The sequence below is a fragment of the Chrysochloris asiatica genome, unplaced genomic scaffold, assembly GCF_000296735.1.
Source record: "Chrysochloris asiatica unplaced genomic scaffold, ChrAsi1.0 scaffold00083, whole genome shotgun sequence".
Taxonomy (NCBI): Eukaryota; Metazoa; Chordata; class Mammalia; order Afrosoricida; family Chrysochloridae; genus Chrysochloris; species Chrysochloris asiatica.
Window position 1 is genome coordinate 9,344,228 of NW_006408601.1, and position 21,705 is coordinate 9,365,932.

General features: G+C 48.2%; 1 protein-coding gene across 1 annotated transcript; it reads right to left on the reverse strand.

Annotated features, from left to right (window-relative positions):
• Positions 1-869: 869 nt before the first annotated feature.
• Positions 870-21,277, reverse strand: IGSF22 (immunoglobulin superfamily, member 22). Its single transcript, XM_006865809.1, has 22 exons — positions 21,132-21,277; positions 18,365-18,493; positions 18,072-18,208; positions 16,499-16,598; positions 16,378-16,417; positions 16,002-16,179; positions 15,690-15,803; positions 15,000-15,162; positions 14,076-14,348; positions 12,238-12,522; positions 11,353-11,477; positions 11,122-11,263; positions 10,682-10,978; positions 9,308-9,610; positions 8,438-8,611; positions 8,112-8,240; positions 6,950-7,246; positions 6,395-6,483; positions 6,009-6,201; positions 4,587-4,886; positions 2,737-3,066; positions 870-1,083 (listed from the first exon to the last, which is right to left on the reverse strand). Exons 1-22 carry the CDS (start codon positions 21,241-21,243, stop codon positions 1,013-1,015), a joined length of 3,981 nt encoding a protein of 1,326 aa, XP_006865871.1. The 5' UTR covers positions 21,244-21,277; the 3' UTR covers positions 870-1,012.
• Between the last annotated feature and the right edge of the window lie 428 nt (positions 21,278-21,705).

Consider the following 21,705-nt stretch of genomic DNA (forward strand, 5'->3'; position numbering starts at 1 on the left):
TGTGTATATATATATATATATACACACACACGCACATACTGTCTCTCTCTCTCTCTCTCTCTCTCTCTATATATATATATATAGAGAGAGAGAGAGTCCTGGTGTGGCACTATGGCTTAATGCGCCAGACTGCAAAGCCATTTGAACTGAAAGGTTGGTGGTTCAAGCTTACTAGCCGCTCCTTGGAAACTCTATACAGGATTGCTATGGCTTGGAACCGACTCGATGGCACTTAACAACAAATATATATATATATATAGATAGATAGATAGATAGATACAGAGAAAGAGAGATGGGTATTGATTGGATAAATCAGTGATTTATCCAATCAAAAAACTAGCATTTTTTTTTTTTTTCTCAGAGATTCCTGATGGTGGTAAGGGAACACAGGGGAGAGCAGACACAAAGATCTCCCTATTTTTGAAGGTCCAGTAGCTTCTTAAGATTTTTGTTTGTTTCTTTGAAAGGAAGGATATTGCTACAAAGTAATTTTGAAACCTAGTGAACTGGATGACCAACTTTGAGATGCTCAAATTCTCTAATGGTGGGAACGCAGCACACTGAAGAGGCCAGGTCCTGATTGCAAACCCCAGAACTCTGAAGACAGTCCTGCTGTGGAGACATGGGAGGGAGCAGGATGGAGAAGAGGATGAAGAAACTTTAGACCCTGAGGGGAGGAGAAGGTGCAGTGTGGCTGAAGAGGAAGGGATGGCAAGTCAAGGTCCAGTCAGTGGGGACTGGTCACTCCCCATGTGGGCTTTCAGGTTCTCAGTAATCCAGACCTCAATATCCCTCTCCCATACCTGTGTCCATCCCCTTGGTCCCTGCTGTATACCACCCTCAGGCCCAGGCACTGGTGAGCTCAGTGAGTTTATTGACCCATCCCTTCATCAGATGTCTACATTGATGAGCATCAGGAAGTAAACTGGGTTGCCCTCTCTAAGGTAGGTCATGTAGAGGGGCAGGCCCAGAAGCCCATATCACAGCATCCTCCTGGTGCTCAGCGGGCAGCTCACATAAGGTACTTTGATTTCTTCTGCAGACTCTCTGTGACTGATGCTAGAATTGACTTGTCATCTTTGTCTGAAAGAGCAAAGCAAATCTTTGTTAATGTTGATGCTGGAAGGAGTCCTGGTGGCACAAATGGTTAAGTGCTTGGCTTCAAAACTTAAAGTGGGCAGTTTCAATCCACCTCGGCACTCTATAGGAGAAAAACCTAGCAATCTGCTTCTAAAATGATTACAGCTTAGAAAACCGTATGGGGCATTTCTCCTCAGTTACATGGGATCATTCTGAGTCTCAGTCAACTCACTGGCACCCAACAACAGCCATGCTGGGGGAGGGAAACCTCCAACTCCTGCACTTCTTGTTACTACACAGAAACCAGGAAGTGGACTCTGAATCCTTCCCTGGGAATGGGCCCTGATTCCCCAAGATCAGCTAAATGTATGGGGTCAAAAGCTGATGTTTACTCAGAGCTCTGGACATTTGCTAAATACCATACTAGACAATTCTTTAATCCATCCTCATATAAGCCACATATCATATGAAGTAGGTGAAATGAGAGACCCTGAGAGGGGATTTGCCCAGGTCACACAGCTGATCAGCGGTAGAGCCAAGGCATTTGACTAAGGGAGCCCTTGTTGGATTTCTCTAACTATGGAATGAAAGCTGGATAATCTCCCACACTGCCTTCGCTGGCCTAGTTCTGTTATACAATGTATCAGCCACTCTGGCAACAGCAGCATCTCAGTGCCAGTCATTTAGCTGAAGACTGGAGACGGAGCAATAGGACATGGTCCTTAGCCAAGGAAAAGCATCTATAACAGGATGAACCAAGGTCTGTAACCATGGAGACCACAGTGAAGTATAGTGTAAATTCAGGAAGGATGCACTCAAGCTAGCATGTGGGGGTTGTGCACGTTGTGTTAGGTGCATTGGTGGCAGAGGCTGAGGTTGGAGAGATGGGGGAGCCTTGTTGGTTTGATTTTATCCTGCGCATCCTGGGAGAGCTAGGGCAGAATTTAAGCAAGGGGGAACAAGCTTTGTATTTAGAATGCTGACTGCTAGCAGTGAAGACAATAGTGTAGGAAGCGAGAAATTGTTTCCCTTAGGTGAACACACAGGAGCAGTGAAGAGTGGATGTGTCTGCCTAGTTTCCCTTGGCATCTCCAGGTGTGCTTCCTATCTGCCCTATTCTTTTTCAAATTTGGTTGCATATCAAGTCATCTTACAAAATATTGTAAATACATAAACACTGGCCTGATCACCCATATATATATTTTAAGACAAGTATAGGAGCCCTAGTGGCACACTGTCTAAGCACTTGGCTGCTATCAGAAACAGTGGCTGGAACCCACCCAGTGTTCTTTGGGAGAAAGACCTGGCAATCTGCCCCCATAAAAACGATCTTCTAGAAAATTCTCTGTAACAGTTCCACCCTATCACAGGGGACTTGGAATAGCTCAAAGGTCCTTAACAGCAACTGACTAGGCCCACCATGGTTTCAGGTAATCAAACCACAGCCTACCAAGAAATCACAAAATCCCAGACGCAAGGGGGCAACTAGGCAGTTAACGAAAGACTTCAAGAGGATGGGTTAAGAGAGTTTGCACCACCTGACGGCAGTCAGAGTAAATAAAAAACTGTTGCCAACCAAATGAAAAGAGTTTGGCCCACGCAATCGGCGTTTTGCTCGCCAGAGCCCGACCCCGCGCGCGCACGCGGCGCCCTCACCGTAGACCGTGAGCATGCAGGAGCTGCGATCCTTGCCCAGTTCGTTCTCCACCAGCACGCTGTAGTCACCGCTGTCTTTGAGCGTGCAGGTGGGGATGACGAGAGTGCAGACGCCGCTCGTGGAGTTGTACCAGAACTTGGAGTTGGCCGTGATGTTGACGTCACCCTTGTAGAGGGTCACGGTGGGCCGCGGGTTCCCAAGGAAGGCGCAGGTCATGGTGCAGTCCTGACCGCGCAGTACCGTGTGCGACTTGAGCGGGGTCAGGAAGCGCGGTGCGTGGCGCCAGTCCTTCTGCTCATACGGCTTCAGCTTGGTGCTCAGGTCTTCGACTGCACGGAGGACGCGCTGTGAATGCTCCCGGTGGCTGGTCGCACGCATGGGAAGCCCCGCAGCCTCCTCGGCCCCCCATCTCCCCCTTCTTCCACACCCAATGTTTTAGAGTTTGGCGCCAGGGAGAGTCCAGCTCACATACTACCCAATGACCCGGGTCAGATTCCCAGGCGCCATCAACTCTGGGGGTCCCTACACTCACCCTTAGAGTCTTCCCCTTACACCAGGGTTCAGTGACCTCAGTGAATCGGGTTTTATTCTTGCCTAGATCCCGGCGTCTTTGACGTCATTCCAGCCACCAGCTTCCTCTACTTGGGTATTCAACTGTTTACCCTCATTAAGCTGCTCTGACGTAATCCCAGCCTCCAGGGTCTCCTTTCTCCTGTTTATTCACTTCTGAGTCTCTGGAAAGACTCTATTCCCAACCTCAACTTCTCGCTCCAAGGGTTCTGGGGTCATTATTTCCTCTATGGTCCTCCCTAACCATCATTTCCATTAGCTCCTTTCCCCAATGTTCAGCCAGTGTCTCCACCCCCCCATCACTCCTGTACCCAAGGGCATCTCCACGCCTTAGTACCACCCCTTAGTGTACCCCAAGGTTTCTACACCCCTATTCTTCCAGAAGCAGCCCTGGTGGCGCAATGGTTAAGCACTAGGCCGCTAACCCAAGTGTAGGCGGTTGAACCCACCAGCAGCTCCAAGGGAGAAAAGACTGGAAATCTGCTCTGTAAAGGTGGTTGTTGTTGTTATGCGCCGTGGAGTCGATTCCGACTCATAGTGACCCTATATAGAGTTTCCCAGGCTGTAAATCTTTACGGGAGCAGAAAGCCTCATCTTTCTCCCGCGGAACAGCTGTTAGTTTCGAACTACTGACTGTGAGTAAGCACCACGCTTCCAGAGGAAACCCGATGGGGCTCTCTAGTAGAGTAACGTGTTGGAATCGACTCCATGGAACACAACAGTGCTTTCCTCCCCCACAGCTTCCCTGACATTAACCCACTGCCATCTAGTGGATTCTGACACACAGGAACCCTGCTAGGGTTTCTGAGGCTGTAAATCTTTACACAAGTTGAAAGCCTCATCTTTCTCCTGATTCAGAGCAGCTGGTGGGTTTGAATTGCTGACCTTGTGGTTAGCAGACCCATACATATTCTACAGTACTGCTGGGGCTAACATGGTTGTTATGTAAGTGCCATTGATTCAGTTCTGACTCATAGCAACACTGTTTCTGAGGAGCTGTTGGTAGGTTTGAACCACCGACCTTGTGGTTAGTAGTCCAGTACTTATCCTACAGTGCCACACGTTGTTATTGTTAAATGCTATTGAGTCAGTTCCAACTCATAGTGACCCTGTATAGGGTTTCCAAGAAGAGTCTGGTGGGTTTGAACTGACAACCTTGCTGTGCAAGCCTACCTTGCGGTCCAGTGCATTATCCTGAACTGAACTGGTTCTGATTTTATGGCATCCCTGCCATCAGGGCTCCCAGAAGCAATCTGAACCTCTAAGAGCCCCGACTCACTTTCATCCTTGTTGACGAGCCAGGTGTCCTTGGAGTCGAGTGGGTCACTGTCACCGATTTCGTTCCGGGCCACCACTCGGAAATAGTACTTCCTGCCTGGGAGCAGCCCAGTCACTGTGTACTTGTTGCTGAAGACACGCTCTGCAGCTGTGAACCAGGTGGCAGTGCTGGCGTCCCGCTTCATGATGACATAGTGGGCCTCACCATCCTCCTGCACATCAGGGCTGTGGTTCCAGGTCAGAGTTACCGTGTTGGGGACCTCCTCAAACAGCTGCAGGTTGGTTGGCGGCCGGGGGAAATCTGGACCAGTCAGAAGGCCATCAGCCTGACCTTAGTGTGCCCTCACCTGAGCTGCTTGCCAAACCTGACGGGACGGGGAACTGGATAGAGCACATCTCTTCTCTGAGAGTCAGGCTGCTGGTATCTTGGAGTCAGAACTATTTCTGAAGTATAGCTCTGCACTGCAACCTTGGGCAGATTACTCATCTTTTCTGAGACCCATTACCTCATTTGTAAAATGGAGCTAATAATAACAACTATTTCATGGGAATATTGGGTAAAGTACATGGTATGAAGTATCTGTTCAATAAAAGTTCCTTCCTTCCTTGGAGGTTTGTTTTGTTTTTAAATGCTGTTGAGTCTGTTCTGACTCATAGCGACCCTGTATAGAGTTTCTGAGGCTTTACATCTTCATGGGAGCAGAAGGCCTCATCTTTCTCTTGAGGAGTGGCTAGTGGGCTTGAACCGTGGACCTTATGGTTTGCAGTCCAGTGCTTATCATATGGAGATACCACGCTCCCTCCTTGGGGGTTTCAGGCTTTGTTATAAAACTTAGTTTCTTCTTTAAGAGATCACCCAGTTTTGGATGTCCTTATCTTCCTCCACATGCCCTCCTGACCCTCAAGCATTCTCTGTTCTTCTTCTGCCACTTATACTCTGCACACAGCCAGAAGCTCACTAGGTATGACTGCAGGAACTGAGAGATGAATTAGGGCTAGGTCCTACCTAGTTCAACACCTCCAGGGCTTCTAAAGTTTGAGAAAAAACAGTCCTCTCTACCATGACAATAGCTGAGAAAGTCTTGCTTGGTGGTACCAAGGAACATTTGCCAATCTAACATTTTTCATGTGTATAATTTCATGACTTTGACTATAGTAATAGTGTTGTACAGCCATCATAAATATTGATGGCCACATTTTCCATTGTCCTAACTAGAAACTCAATGGCTTCCTGAACCATGACTCCCTCTTCTCCCCTCTCACTTGCTCTTGGTATACTCCAATAAAGTTTGGTATCTGTACGTTTGCCTAAGACATGACTTTTCAGTAATAGGAACTCAGACATGGGCACTATTAGAGTGTTATCTTTTGGAGAGTGTGCAAGGATGCCTCCCCAAGACTTCAGCCCACTGACTGTATGTACCTGCCACACGCACGTGAATGTCATAGTGTGCCTCTCCAAACTCATTCTGGAGCAAGATGCGGTACACCCCCGAGTCAGAGCGCTTGCTGCTGTTGATGAGGAACTGGGAGTGGTTTTTGCCCTTGGTGATAGCTTCCCGGCCCTTGGTGGGGATGCCATCTTTCTGCCAGATCACATTGGGTGGTGGTGAGCCCTAGATAGGGAGAGGGAGTGGCCACCATGAGTCACCCAGATAGTATCTGGAGTCAGCCCCTCTCCGAGGTTGAGGACTCTCCTGCCAGGCTCCAGTGGCAAGGGACAAGGTCAAAGACAGAGGCTAGGATGGTTACAACAAGGAATGAGCATCTCGGCTATGTGAAGGAGGCCAGGGTAAGGGAATGACTCACGGAGAAGGCTGCATGGATGCAGAGGGCTGTCCCAGCACGAACCACCATGTGACTCTTCAGTCTGGCACTGAGGTCAAACTTGGGGACAGCTGAGATGGAGGATAGAAAGGACAGCCTCAGCTTGAGTCTCTTCCCTCTAAAGCCTTGCCCAACCTCTCCTCCTTCACACCCCCACATCAGATCATACAGACCTGTAACACTGTGAAGTATTTATTTGTCTTGTCTTCTGACCTCTACTAGTATGGTAAGTCCCATGAGGGAAGGTCTTCTGTTTTATTTGTTTCAGTATCCCTAACACCTAATGGTACATGATGGGGACTGATAAACAAAAGTATTTTTGGGGGGTGTGGAAAGCTCCTGGGCTCTGTCCAAGTATAAGTATAGATGCTTTTTTATTGCCCATAACATCATTTGGGCAAAACAAAAGTATTTTTGGGGGGTGTGGAAAGCTCCTGGGCTCTGTCCAAGTATAAGTATAGATGCTTTTTTATTGCCCATAACATCATTTGATTCTTCCCTGTGGAATGAGGCCCCAGGGACCCCCAGTCCTCTCACCTGGTGGGGGCATGGCACGGATCCCCTCATCCAATTCCACAGGCTCCCCAACTCCAGCCTCATTCACAGCCCGGATTCGGAAGAAGTATTTCTGCCTCTCAGTGAGGCCTCCCACCGTATAGCAGGTGCCTGAGATAGGGATCTTTGTGCACTTGGACCACTCCTTGCTGTCTTCAGCCCGCATCTCAAGGATGTAGCCAGAGGGTGGGTCTCCCTCTGCAGGCTCCCGCCAGGCCAGGGAAATGCTGGAGTTGGATGAATCAGACACGCGCAGGCCCTGCACCAGACCTGGGGGTTCTGGGGTATCACAGATATCCAGTCAGTCCTCAAACTCACCCTTTCTCAATCCTGTGCCCACTTTCCACAGTCAGTATCCATGAAATCTAGCTTTACCATCTCAACCTTTAGCTACCAGTCAGCAACCCCCAAAGGCAATGATTTTAGCTGGATTCTGACCTATTGAATATTTCTCCCTTGAATTAAAAATAAAAAAACCCTAACCCATTAGCATCATGTTGCTTCCCACTCTAATTGACCCAAGAGGACAGAATAGACTGCTCCATAGGGTTTCCAAGGCTGTAAATCTTTACAGAAGCAGACTGCCACATCTTTCTTCCATGGGCTCGAATCATCAACCTTTCAGTTGAGCACTTAACCACTGCACCACCAGGACTCCTGCCTTAAATTTAATACCTTCCAAATTCAACATATCCCATACACTCAAGTCCTCTATATTAAAAAACCCCAGCCTTCTCTCCACATCCCTTCACACAGAACACCTCCACCTTCACCTCCTAAACTCAAAGCTTTCCCGCAACATCCGCAGGCAGTCCTCAAACATACTCCAAATGCCTTACCTAAGTAGAAGTGCTCAAAGTTGGCTCACAACTCTATTTCACCTTCTTGCTGTCCCCAACTCTCAATCTTTACCTGTTTACTGGTTTTGTCTTGTTTGTGAATCCTTTCTACCGACCAATGTCCACATGGCAGTGTGTCAAGATGGTACCCTGATAACTGTGGCATTGAGGATAGGGCAGGTTGGGAAAGTTGGCAGCATTCAGAAAATGCAGACTATGTGATCCCTCCTGTCAGACTTTCTCAGAGAACAAAAAATTTTTTTTAACCTTAAATTGACTAATTCCATTGAGAGCCCCATACTCACTGACGGGGTCCTTGGCCACCACTGAGGAAGATGGCATACTGGGTTGCCCGGGGCCTGCCTTATTTACAGCTATAACTCGGAACTCATATTCTGTGTCTTCCAGGAGTCCATCCACAGTGCACTTGGTCCCTGAAATGGGAAGACAAAGTCACAAGGCCAGGGGGGTCACAAGGTGGGAGAGGCTATGGAAGAGAAGGTCATGGTATGCCATTAAAATCCCCCCAGTGATGTGTGTGTGGGAGTATATTCAGAGCACCAGAGATATCTGAGCCCACCCAACAAAGCCTCTGCCCACCCCTGCTAGGCTTCTGGTCTTCTGAACTCACCCTGGATAGGGTCCTTATTGACGGGCACCCACAGGTTACTTCCTTTCTTTCTCCGCTCCACAATGTAGCCCAGCACTGGGGATCCCCCATCCTGGGTGGGGGCATTCCATGTGATGGTAATAGCCTCTTTGGTCACATCAGACACTTGAGGCTGGGTAGCAAGACCAGGAGGCTCTGTGGATGGTAGAGGTTAGGAAGGGAATATGTAGATAGCTGCCTACTTCATACTGCACTCTACCATACTGACATTATTTAGGGAGTAAAACAAAAAACACAACCACTAGTGTCTGGACTCTACCCTCCAGACGGTCTAATTGGCTTAAGATAGAGCCCAGACATAAGAATTAACCAAAAAAAAAAAAAAAACCCAAGTGATTCTAATATATAGCCAGGATTGAGAATCACTGATTTAAAACTTTCCCAACTTGCCCCATCCTCAATGCCACAGTTAACAGGGTACCATCTTGACACACTGCCATGTGGGCATTGGTTGGAAGGGGTGCTGCAAGTCATTTATTAGTAATCACAATGAAAGTGGATAAGGGTTTCCTTTGGAAAAAAGAAGCTAAAGTGGTATCAAGGTTATCTCTAAAGTAAATCACTCTCACTATGAGTGCAAAGATGATTTCTGGAATGGAGAAACAGGGCAGTTGGTTTGGAATTATACACCAGTCTGGATGTACTCATGGGAGTATGTTGTAATCTGGCTGGAGAAAGTTGAGAATCCCTACCCTAAAGGATACTCTGCCTTTACTCCGGAATTGGTCTCGCTTCTGGCATGACGGGAGAGAAGATCTTGTGTTTCTCACTGACGGAAGGACCCATCCTGACCCTTAGGTCACCCACTGATCACTGGGTTATTTCACTCACCGATGGGGTTTCCTGCAAACACTTCATCAGTCTCCAGCGGGTCGCTCACACCTTCTGAATTGACCGCCAGGATACGGAACTGGTATGCCTTTCCCTCTTCCACCTTGTTGGTGGAGAAGTCGGTGACTTTGCCATCCACCTCGCCTATCTTAATCCAGGACTTCTTGCCGACCGCCCTCCGTTCCACTATGAACTGAGTCACAGGCTTTCCACCATTGTCCTTTGGAGCTTTCCACTTCATGTGCACACAACTACCTGAGAGCTGCAGGAACTCTACCCGGCCCTGTGGAGGCTTAGGACGGTCTGGAGAGAGACAACATCAGCATAGATCACAAGAATCTCCTCCCACTCACGGGAGAGCCAAGCAGATTGGGGCATTGCTGGATTCTGACTTTTTTGGATCCCTCGTCCTTCCCTACGCTCATGGCTCCTCCTTCTAAGACTTACCCAAAGAATTTGATCATTGCTCTCTGAGCCTTCCACTTGCCTAGGAATGGTGGGCTGGAGACCTGAGGGGCCCTTACTTTGGCTAATTTCCCTTGTTCCCTTCCAGACACAATCTCTGATTTTCGGGAACTCCAGTATTTTTTGATTTCTCAATCTATCTTATGTTATAATTACATATCTACCAGTTTATATCTCCTTTTGGTTGGACTACTAAGGCTACTTCATCTTGGTGTCCCCAGCACTGAGATCACAGAGGCGGTGCTTAGTCACATTGCTGAGTTGCTCAAATCTTCCCGCTCCAAGACTTGATTTAGCGGTAAATGCAGAAGGTAGTGACTGTGTGTTTGTGTGGGTGCAATGAGGCAAATTCCTTATCTGTTTCTTCATCTTTATGTTCACACCCATCCCAAATCCCATTCTTACCCTCATTCCATTTTTAGCTGTAGCTTCATTGTATCTCCAACCTTATCTTAGCTTCAACCCATCCCACTTCCTTTCTGATCCCACTGCTTCCTCCAACCAACCTGTTCTCCATCTCTAAAGTCCAACCTTTTCATCTCATTTTCAATTTCCCTCCAAACATGTCCTCATCTCCAAGTCAATAACACCACTAAGTAGCAGATTTGGAAACTTACTATGTGCTGTGTACTCTGCTATGTGTTTTAAATTCCCTTGAACTAGGCACTAAAAATAACAACAGCAGCAACAAAGAAAAAGATGATCCCCTTTTTGGAGGTCAGAAATTGAAACTTAGAATAAGGTTAACTGACTTGTCCAAGGCCACCTAGTTAGGAATTTAGCAAGTGGGATTCTGGTTGCAAAGCCAATTCTTTAGTCTCATTTTCAATGCTAGCTCCAAGTCTATCTCCAGCCTCCTTCCCAAGCCTGCCCTCCACCCTGAGGGCTCAGTCTGGGCCCTGCCCTCACCCAGCACACTGAGGTGCAGCGTGGCTGTTGCTGATCCGTGGTCATTCTTGAGTTTGAGCAAGATGACGCCGCTGTCCTCGCGCACACAATTTGAGATGGTGAGCAGCGCCTGGTCTTCCCTGCGCTCCATGGACACACGCTCCTCCTCTGTCACTTCCATGCCGTCCTTATACCATGTCACTTTGGGCAGCGGCTTGGCCCGGAAGGGCACTTTGATGTTAGCCGTGTGACCCACCTTCACGGTTACAGGGTGAGCGGCTAGTGCTTCCAGCACAGAAGGATCTATGGTAGGGGGATCTGCGGAGTGGAGCAGCAGGGAAGGCTAGCTCAGTGTGATGGGATGAACTGAGGGGCATTGGGAAGGAGCTCAGGTCAGGGGTGAAGGGGAGAAGCCATGGGGAGTGGGAGTAAAGCTTTGTCTACTGTGGTGGTTGCCAAACCTGCGATGAACACTGAGGCTTCGCTCTCTGCGCCCTTGGCCCGGAACGTGTACTTTCCCTCATGCTCAGGGCCCATATTGGGGAAGATGAGCTTGTGCACAGCCCCTTGTTTCACAATCTGCACGCCGGGTAAGTCTGTGATCTGGGAGGTGAAGCACGGCCATGAGTGTGGTCGTGGGTCCTGCTTACCCCTTTCCTCTTTCCACCCCTTTCCTGGCCTTTGCCTCGGACCTCCTTGCCATCCTTCAGCCATACGCCCTCCACCTTCTCGTCATTAAGCACAACGCACAGCTCTGCTGGGCTCCCAGTGGCTGCATGCACATCTGACATCCCGCTCTTCACTGTGGCCAAACGCTCTGGGAAAAAGAGAAACTGGGACTGGGTCAGGGTGTTGAGGTGGAAGGAACTCATGGGAAAAGGTACTGGGGGCGATGTGGTGGGAATGGTTTGTAATGGCCACCAGGTGATTGGGAGATGGTGAGTAGGTGGGGGTGGGGTACAGGCAGAAGGGGACTGGAGTAACTAGATGGTGACCAAGGGAAAGGTCAGTGGAGGATTGGGGGAAAATCAGCCAAGGGAAAGGTCAGTGGAGGATTAGGGGAAAATCAGCCACTAAGATGAGTGGGCATTAGTTAATGGGGTGGGATCAGTCGAGGACAGTCACGGGGACTTAGGATGCTCAACAGATGGTGAGGACGCAGGTGATTAGTGGAGTTGGGATGTTTATGCTAGTCTATGGAATGGCCAGGATCACTGGGAGTCGACAGTGGGATTGTCAGGATTAAGGAGTAGAGAGGGTGGTCAAGGTGTGTGGGATGACTGGGATATTGGGGGACAGTCAGGGTCTGGAAGTGGTGGATGGTTGAGGTCAAGGGGTATGGATGGGATAAATAGGGTTGGAAAATGGAAGTAATCAGGGTCTAGGAAGTAGGAATGTTCAGGGCCTGGGAGGTCAGAATTTAGAAAATGCAGGGTGGTCAGAGTGGGGAGGTAGAGGATAGTCATCGTCCAGGGGTATGCTGTTGCCAGCAGAGGGGCAAATGAGTGTCCACAGTAGGGTGTGGCGGCCGGGGTAAAGAGTGGGTTTGGGCAGTGAAGGCTGATGGTGGTGTGTACCCTCCACGGTGACCATGGCAGTACTGTAGTATTCAGTAGGGTCCCCATCCTGCATGGCCACCACTGTGTATTCGCCGCCATCGCTGAGCTGAGCATCCTCAATGATGAGCTCCGCCCGCTTGCCCTCATGACTCATGCTGTACTTGGTGCTCCGCTCCAGCAGCCGCCCATCCTTCTTCCAGCGCAGCGTCACATCCTTGGACGTTAGCTCACACTCAAGGCACGCACGACTCCTCTCTTTCACACGTACATTCTTAAGGTTGCTCACAAACTTGATGGGGATGCCTGTGGATAGACAGACAGACAAATGCTTGGGTCTGCTCCCAAACTCCTACACCCTTTTCCCACAGCTCCATGCTGCCTTGAAACCATAGGAACTTGTGAGGTTGAGTGTGCTTATGTATAACATGCCACCTGGCCTTTCCTTGCTACTTGACATCAAACAACCCATTCACCTCTCCAAGCCTCAGTTTCATTGTATGTAAAATTGGGTAACAACCTTAACCTCCTCAAAGGGGTGAGTCAATATTGCTAATGTTTCTGTTGATGGTCAAATGGAGACCCCCTAAAAATATGACCATGTCCTAATACCTGATACCTGTGAGTGCTACCTCACTTGGAAAGGGGTCCTTGCAGATGTAATTAAGTTAGAGATCATGAGATGAGGAAATCATCTCGGATTATCTGGGTGGGTCCTAACTGCAATGACAGGAGTCCTTATAAGAGTGGGAAAGAGGGAGATTACAACAGATAGAAGTGGAGGAGACCACAGAAGCAGAGATTGCAGTGATGTGGCCATAGCCACCAGAAGCTGGAAGAGGCAAAGAATATATTCTTCTCTAGAGCTCCCAGAGGGAGTGCAACTCTGACAGATTTTAGACTTCTAGCAACCAGAACTGTGAAAAAATAACATTCTTGTTCTAAGTCACCCTGTTTGTGGTAATTTACTATATTATAGCCATAGGAACCTAAGATGCAAATGGTGGTGGTGGTGGTGGTGGTGGTGTGCCGTAGAGTCAGCTTAACTCATAGCGACCTTCCATAGGGTTTCCAAGGCTGTAAATCTTTATGGGAGCATAAAGCCTCATCTTTCTCTTGTGGAATGGCTGGTAGTTTTGAACTGCTAACCCTGAGGTTAGCAGCCCCATTCGTAACTACTATGCTGATGAATAAGGAAGACTGTGATGCATTTGAGTCATTGTGTTGGAGGAGAATATTGAATGCACCATGGATTGCCAGAAGAACAAACAGATCTATATTGGAAGCAGTACAGCCAGAACGCTTCTTAGAAGCAAGGATGGCAAGACTTAGTCTCTCACATTCCAACATATTATCAGGAGGGACCAGTCCCTGGAGAAGGGCAGTGTGCTTGGTAAAATGGAGGGTCAGTGAAAAAGAGGAGGATGACTAATGAGATGGACTGGCACAGTGGCAACAGCAATGAGCGCAAATGTTCATAACAATTGTGAGGATGGTGCAATACTGGACAGTGTTTCACTCTGTTGCACATACGGTCACTATGAATCAGAACTGACTTTGACCACACTAAACAATAACATTAGAGCCATAAAGGTCAATAACTCTTTGATCCATGATCTCCTAGTTGATAATAAGACTGTGATGTGTCTTGACTCCTTGCTTGAAAACTGCTGTTTTAATTCCACTTTTGCATCTGCCTCTCTAATGGCAGGGAGGACCACATCTATCTGTTCAGTACCAACATCAGGGCATTGAATGGAGAAAATGGGTGAATGGATGGATGGATGGACAGAAGACCTCCTATATGAGAGTTGCTATGGTATGAAGCCCACCCTTCAGGCTTTGACCCTGTCACTCACGGTCAATGGTGAGCTGGGCCTTCTGGACCAGGTCCCCAACCTCAGCAGAGACTTCACCCTTGTCAGTGAGTCTGGCATCTTTGATCTTAAGTGTATGGGTTAGACCATCCTCAGATACCATGATTTCATATTTTTCATCCCTCTTTAGTTCCTTCCCATTGAATTTCCATACAAAGTCTGGCACTTTTTTGGAGAGGCGGATTTCAAACACAGCTGTCTGGCGCTCTGTCACCTTCAGTGGCTTCATTTCTCCCAAGAACTTCAGCGGCTCATCTGTAGGAGAAGGCAGGAAGGAAAGTCATTGTGCTCTAGGCATGAGGACTCAGGGGTCACTGACTGTCCGGAGCCCACAATTGTCGGGAACTACCCTTCTTTTCATTCTACTTGGAACCCTTCCTCCCAGGAGCCCCCTGCCATGATATTCAGATGGCTTCCTCCCTAGTATCGTTAATGATGAGACTTATGTTAACAAAGTACTTAATGTAATTTTAGATCTATCTCAGGCCAATTTGTACATATTCACTCATTCGGTTCTCACAGCTACCTTAGAGAACTAAATGAGTTAAAGGTGGATTTTACTATTATTCCCTATTTTACAGATGAGAAAATTGAGATACAGAGAAATTAAATCACTTGCCCCAAATCACACAGCAGAAGCTTGGATTTGAACCCAAGCAATCTAGCTCCAGCATCTGTGCCCTTAACCACTCTTCTATACATACTGTCTCACGACCCTTATCAGCTCTAAGTCCTCTCTGTCATATACCCATGTTTCCCTTGTCATTAACTCCTATCCTCATGTAGGTCTTTGCTGCATAGTAGCCCCACAATTATACCATATTCCCAGGGACCTCATTCTTGACTGTCTTTCTCCCCCAACCCTGACCGTGTCCTCTATGTGTATCCCCTGATGCCCACACTCACCCAGCACTGTGAGCTCTGCACTCATCCGCTTGTCACCAACAGACAGGCTGTAGGTGCCTGCATCATTCATATTCACATTGGTAATGACCAGCATGTGCTTGGTGCCCATCTGCTTCACATCATACTTGCCCAAGGAGTACTGGATCCTCAATGGCTCAGTACCCTGTCTCATGGAACAGATAGGAAAGCTGATAAGATGTTTAGGAAGAGACTTCCCGAGCTATTTCCCAAAACCAGTCAGCTGGAGGTGTCTTGTTTACCTCTCTAAGCTCCTCAGACACACTGAAAGGCCCCTAAGATATCTCTGGTCTCATCATCTGGTGTAATAGGGCCTGGGGTCCTTGTGTCCCCCCCAAGGCTCAAATAGTGTTCATGAGTTTATTAGCTGCTTTCTCTTAGAGGCACAGACCTTCTGTGACCTTGAGGACTATCTCATTCAGCGTTTTCAGGTTACAGATGACAAGTCTAAAATTTATAGAGGGGTAGTGACTGCCTCAAATTACACAGTATCCTGGAGGAAAGCCAAAAATAGGGCCCAACTCTCAGTGTCTTTCAATCATACCAGGAGAGATCCTCTCAGTATAATGAAAGGAGACCATGGCTGAGGGATAATGAGAGACTCTGAGAAAGGAGAAGGTGCAGAAAAGAAATGATATTGCCACAGTGAGTCCTGGGTAGGTGTGTCCTCACCTTGATCCATATCATCTTGACATTGGGGTCCTTCAGCTCCAGGATACAGTCAAAGGTCACTGTGGTATCAATCTTGGTCTCTATGTCTTCCAGGGGCTTCAGAATCCGGATGGCCTGAGAGATTGTGATAATGAAAAAGTAGGTGTCAGAGGCGTCTGGAGCCTGTCTAGATTAGATCTGGAGAGAAAGGGCTTCTATGATTAGATAGTAGCCCCCTGTTGACTGAGGGGGAGATGGAGATGGAAAGGGATGAGAAAAAAGCTATCATTCATGGAACAGTCACTATACACTTGCTAATTGCTAGGCACTCACCTCCACCTCCACTTTCTTCTTCATTTCTTTAAGCTTCTTGAGAAGACCCCGAAAATCAGTAAAACCATACTCCATGCAGACCTTTTCAAAGTCTTTCTTGGGCACCTTGGACAAAATCTCCAGCATCTCTTTCTCATCGGTCACTTTCTTCTGCTTCTTCTTAGGAGCAGGTGGGGCCCTGGGAGGAGAAAGAGATCAAGTTTAGACTCACAGTTGCTCTTTGAAGATAGGAATCTTGAAGAATCTCTTCTAACCTTGAGATGGCCCTTCTCAACTCCAAGGATTCTTGGACCCTGGGTCTTGTTGAGGGCCTTCAAGAAGCTCCAGAATGGAGGGTGGGGAACAGTGCCTTGGGGGAAGGGCCTCCCAGCCTTACCTTTTTTTCAACATCTTTTTGAAATCCATTTTATCTTGACCTGAGGACACAGAGAGGGATGGGATCAGACAAGGGGACTCACGTGCCTAAGAGGAGAGGCAGGAGGAGTGGGCTGGCTCACCCTCTGTCACCAGCAGGGACACAGTGTAGATGGCGTCGGCATGGTCGTTGCTTGCAATGCACTTGTAATTGTCAGAGTCATCCAAGGTCAGTGACTCCAGCTGGATCAGAGGCAGGACATTAGTGGGACAGAGGGGAGGGGACCACAGGGACATTTTTTGTGAGAGTGGGAAGGGAGTTATTTTTTGGAAGTGGAGACGAGTGTTGGGTGTATGTGTGGAGGATTGAGCAACCTTGGTGATTTGGGATGACCAGGTAGCAGTCATTGTGAGTTTGTAGAATGATTGAACAGCAGTAAAAGTCTTTCCTCATCTGACTCTCCTCCTTGGCTGTGAGCTCCTGGAAGGCAGGGCCTTTGTCTGAGTTATAACCTCTATGTGTTCCTGGCACTGGGGTGGGGAGCCTTTTTACCTGACAAGGGTCATTTGGATATTTATAACATCATTTATGGACCATACAAAATTATCAGCTTAAAAATTAACCTGCTATATTTGGTCAAACATTTAGTTAACTCACCCCTAATGTGATGGCTGGAACTATGGTTTCCAGTTTGCTTTGGCAGGGCCACACCAAATGAGGCCCTTGGGCCAGATGTTCCTCACCCCTGATTTAGCACATTTTTGTGGAAAAATGGAATGAAAAGATAAAGGATTTTTTCCCATAAATTTTTTTGAAGCCCCCTTGTATCTAGGTATCTGTAGGAGGCATTGACTGGGCTGGGCCTCAAATGAGTGGGACCTGTGAGTAAAGCAGAGTCGTTTCTGTCTGCATGGAGCATACAGCCTGGTGGGCTCTTAGAAATCAGGTTCTCAGAACAACTTCTGCTGAATGAATGACGTCTGTGAAGAGTAGGGGGTCAGTAGGAGGCTTGGAGCCGCTTGAGTGTGTTGTGTGGCCAGCGATAGAGTCTTTGGGGAGGAGCAGGGACCAACTTCTTTGAGTGAGGGAAAGGAGAGGCTTTTTGCCTTTCACAGTGAGAAGTCAGGGAAAGACCAGTTGCAACAGGAGTAATTATAGGCTTTGGTCTCTCACTGACCCATCCCTCCCTCTTTCCAAAGGGGCTGGAGCCCAAAGTTGCAACCAGGCAGGCCCGGTTCCCAGGAAATGGCCCAGAAGTTGGTTAGACCTAGACAGAGCTAGCTCTTGGCGAGATTCTTCTGGGAGGTTCAGCTGAGGAGAAAAGGGCTGCTGACTCTCATTCCTACTTTATGATCAGTCCCTCCCACCTTCCTGATCCGTCCTGCATCTCTGTCTCCCCCACCCCCCTCACAATACGGAGTCCGGCCACTATCTAGTGGTTTTGGGTTCACCATTTTTTCTAGATCCCTCACTTTTCTAGCCTTCCCTAGGCCAACTTGAGACCCCGCCCCTACTCTTCGTAGACCCGCCTCTCCATTGGGTCCCGCCTGGGTCGGTTTGGGGTTTTGCCCTAATCTTGGTGGGTCCCCCGCTTCCTGACAACGCCTTCAGATTCTGACTCGGCCTAGGTGTTATCCTGCAATGGTCGCCTTTGATCCCACCGCTCTGTTCTTGGGTCGTCTGAGTGCCAGACCTGTGGCTCGGGTCCCCCGCACCTTCAACACATGCTCCTTATTGATGCTGTCGTAGAAAACCTTGGCGGTCTCCTTGATGGGAATGCCACTCTCCCTCTTCCAAGAGATGCTGGGTTTGGGGTTCCCCTGCACCTGGGTTCGGAACTCGGCTTTGTCCCCTGCGTTGGGAACAAGGAGGCAGCCTCGTCTCCTAGCCCCCAGGCTGGACCCTCTACTTGTTCCCTTCCATCTCTCAGGGATCTGGGTCCCGCCTAATGGCCTGGCTCAGCCAGGGTCTGTGCCTGGGGGATGGGAAGAGGCCGGGAGAGGCTTACCCTCGGATGCGGTGAGCGGGCGAGGCTTGCCAACGAACTCAGGGATGCTTTCGCCCGCAGGGATGTTGGAGGTCCGGGACACCAAGCTGAAGAACTCCACGGTGCTTGAGGACTTCCTCGTCACTTCCTCTGTGGGGACCAGACAGGAGGTGAGCCGAGAATTGGAGGCCTCTCTTTTTCACAAGGGGACGGTGGAGTATGGGGACAAAGAGCGTTAAGGCCAGAGGGAGTTTAGGACTGACTGATTAAGAAAGGAGGATTTTGAACTCTTGAGTCAGTGTGATGGCAAGTTTCAACCACTAGAGAGCGCCAACTCCTTTTTCCTTACCCTTTAAGGTCAATCACCGTGGATTAAGACCCTGAGTTGTTTATTTTTGTTTAGTTATTTTCTTCTTCTTCTTTTAGGGAGACTGATATTTTGGGATTTTTCTGGGTCTCTTGGGCTTTTTTCCAGGAATCCCTGGTCTCTCAGTAACACCAGTAACATTAAGGCTCGCTAGACTCCTGGTGTGTGGCACTGTAGGCTCAGCTCTGGACTGTGAACCACAGATTGGCAGTTCAAACCCACCAGTTGCTCCTCTGAAACCCTATACAGGATCACTATGAGTCAGAACTAACTCGATGTTGATGACACTTAACAACAAGAGCCTGCTACAAATGGAGAGCTTGGGCGTGGTTCCTCTGTATGATAGTAAGAACCACAAGGTCGGAGATTCCAGCCTATCATCAGCTGCTGTTGGGAGACAGATGAGGCTTTCTGTCAGTACAAAGATGTACAGCCTGGGGAACTCTATACAGGGTCACTCTGAGTTGGAACCAACTCAGAGTGCAATAACACTTAACAACAGGGCCTGCTACTGTTTGGGAGGCCTACTGGTCAGCTTAGGCCAGGGTTAAGCCTTCTCCTTAGGATTCTGTGGGTTTAACATTCATTGCCATTGGAATAGTGGTCCTTGGGTAGGGGGATCAGGCACACTCCCATTTCAATGGGGCTAGCTGTGGGAATCTCTGTATTGAAGGAGGACATTAAGTGTGGTCATACAGTTGTATATTTGGAAAACAAAACATTTTTTTTTTTTTTCCAGCTAGAAAATCTTGGCTAGTAGGTTATCAGTTAGTAATAATTACTATTGAGGAGTCCTGGCGTGGTGCTGTAGATAAGCAGTGGATTGCTAACCACAAGGTCAGTGGTTCAAACCCACCAGTTGCTCCTTGGAAACCCCATACAAGGTTGTCATTAGTCGGAACCCATTTGAAGGCAACAAGTAGCATGGTTTATTGAAGGAGTCCTGATAGTGCCATGGAAAAGCACTTTGCAAGAGAAAAGATCTGGTGATTCGTTCCCTTAAAGAGGATAACCTGAAAAACCCTACAGGGCATTTCTACTGTCACATGGGACAGATCACCATTAGCTGGAATTGGCTTGTCTGCACCCAGCAACAAGAACAACTACAATATGGCTTATTGAGCACTTTCTTGGGTCAGAAACGGTGATAAGCACATTTTGTTTTATTGTAGTCTTACAATGATCACTGTGAAGTAGGTAACCTTAGTATCTCCATTCATCTGGGACTCTAACATGAAGAAAGATGTTAAGTTCTCACTGTCTGCTTTTCAATAGTGACCAGAGGCCTCAAACAGGCAGTATGCAGGTTGTGGCCAGACTACAGTTATTTTTTACTTGACTCCCACAAGCTTTCAACAAAAATTACCCACACTTAAGAACTGGAGACTTCACATAAATATCTAGATTTCAGGATTCTCGGCACTGAACTCATATTCCCACACTTTTAGATGGACGGAGTATGGCCTCTCACTTTACCCCAGTCTGCTGCGTCTATTTATATTTCCATCCTACACCTTATTGGTTAATGGTTTCCAACTCTGATTGCACATTCGAATTCCTGGAGAACTTTTCAAATTACCCGATTTAATATTCTGGTGTGAGACTCAGGTATTACATTTTTTCCCTCCCCACTTCTGTTATCTCTTCCCTTGACCTCCACACTAGGATGATTCTAACGGGCTGAGAATTGCTGCTATAATCACCTTCAGTCTGCAGTGCCTGGTTTAGACCATAGACTTTGAATCCTAACTGTTCCGTGTGTTGTGTCTCATGGACCAGGAGGGGTTGGTATAAAGACAGTCTTTATCTGACCTTGACTTCTGTGCAGACAACTTTGAGGGACTCTTTCTCTCTGGGATTTGAGAGGTGGAGTGATAAATAACTATGTTATTGGGTATCCAATATCCTGTTTCTTGGCCATTTTAAAATCTCTCTTGACCAGAGAGTGGACTTAAACAGTTTGTTCTGCTTGGAGCCCATTTCTCAGCTTTCCCTTGGATCTGCCCTTCCCTAAGTCTAGTCCCCAAAGGTTGAGGGCCTGGGAGCTTAAGTCACTTGTTTAGACGCTCATCTTTCTCCTCTGGCAGCCCTGACTCTCGTGTGGAGTGTAACAGGATGTAAGCAGACAAGGTTGACCTTCTACCATCAGAGACACAGTCTTCCAGCTCTGAGCTCCTTAAGCAATTATGTTCCCTAGTCATACCTCCATGTGACTGATTTGTCCTAAACCATTTTCCTGGAGATCTAGTGATCCGGTGAATATCTGACTGGCTGAAGATTTGAAGCACAGACCGGGAGGGGGTTGATATTGGTATCGCAGGCCCCTGAAAAAGCCCACAGTTCCCAAGACAGACCACCCCGGGGCTGGGTGTGAAAGGAGAAAGGCTGTTCCTTGCCGGCTCCCCTTCCCACTCCACTTGCCTCCCATGATCTTGGTTGTCTGGGAGAAGGTCTGCACGTGGGTGGTGGAGCTGGAGCTGAACTCCATGGACACGTGCTCCTGCAGCATCTGCTTGTGGTGAATGGTCGTCATGGTGACAGCAGGCGTAGGCACTCACCTGTGAGGACTGGGAAGAGGATGAGGCCCTGAGGAAGGAGCAGAAGGATATTGATTTGTGTGTGTGTATGTGTGTGTGTGTGTGTAAGAGAGACAGGCACAAAAGGAGATGGAAGCCCATAGAAGAGAGCAAGGAAAGAGACCAGGTGGCAAGCTGCTCTTGTCTTCATTTTACATTGCTCTGCCCATGGCTGGTTGCAAGGACCCATAAGCCTGTTCTCTCATTGAGTAACCCCAACCCATACCAAGTTCTTGTGGGGAAGAAAACACTGTAGGGCTTAGACTTACCCATAGAGCCAAGTAAGACCCAGAGGGAGTTGAGGATACTAGGGCTGCTAACTGCAAGCTTCATGGTTCAAACCCAGCAGCCCATAGGGAGAAAGAAAGATGAGGCTGTCTGCTACTATAAAGATTCACAGACTTGGAAACCCTATGAGG

Excerpts from the sequence above, each read along its gene's own strand:
- IGSF22 (XM_006865809.1), bottom strand. The coding sequence starts at position 21,243 with ATGACGACCATTCACCACAAGCAGATGCTGCAGGAGCACGTGTCCATG. Across the intron at positions 18,494-21,131 it reads GACAACCAAGATCATGGGAG|AGGAAGTGACGAGGAAGTCC; the intron begins GCAAGTGGAGTG and ends TGGTCCCCACAG. Across the intron at positions 8,241-8,437 it reads CAATAAGGACCCTATCCAGG|GGACCAAGTGCACTGTGGAT; the intron begins GTGAGTTCAGAA and ends TTCCCATTTCAG.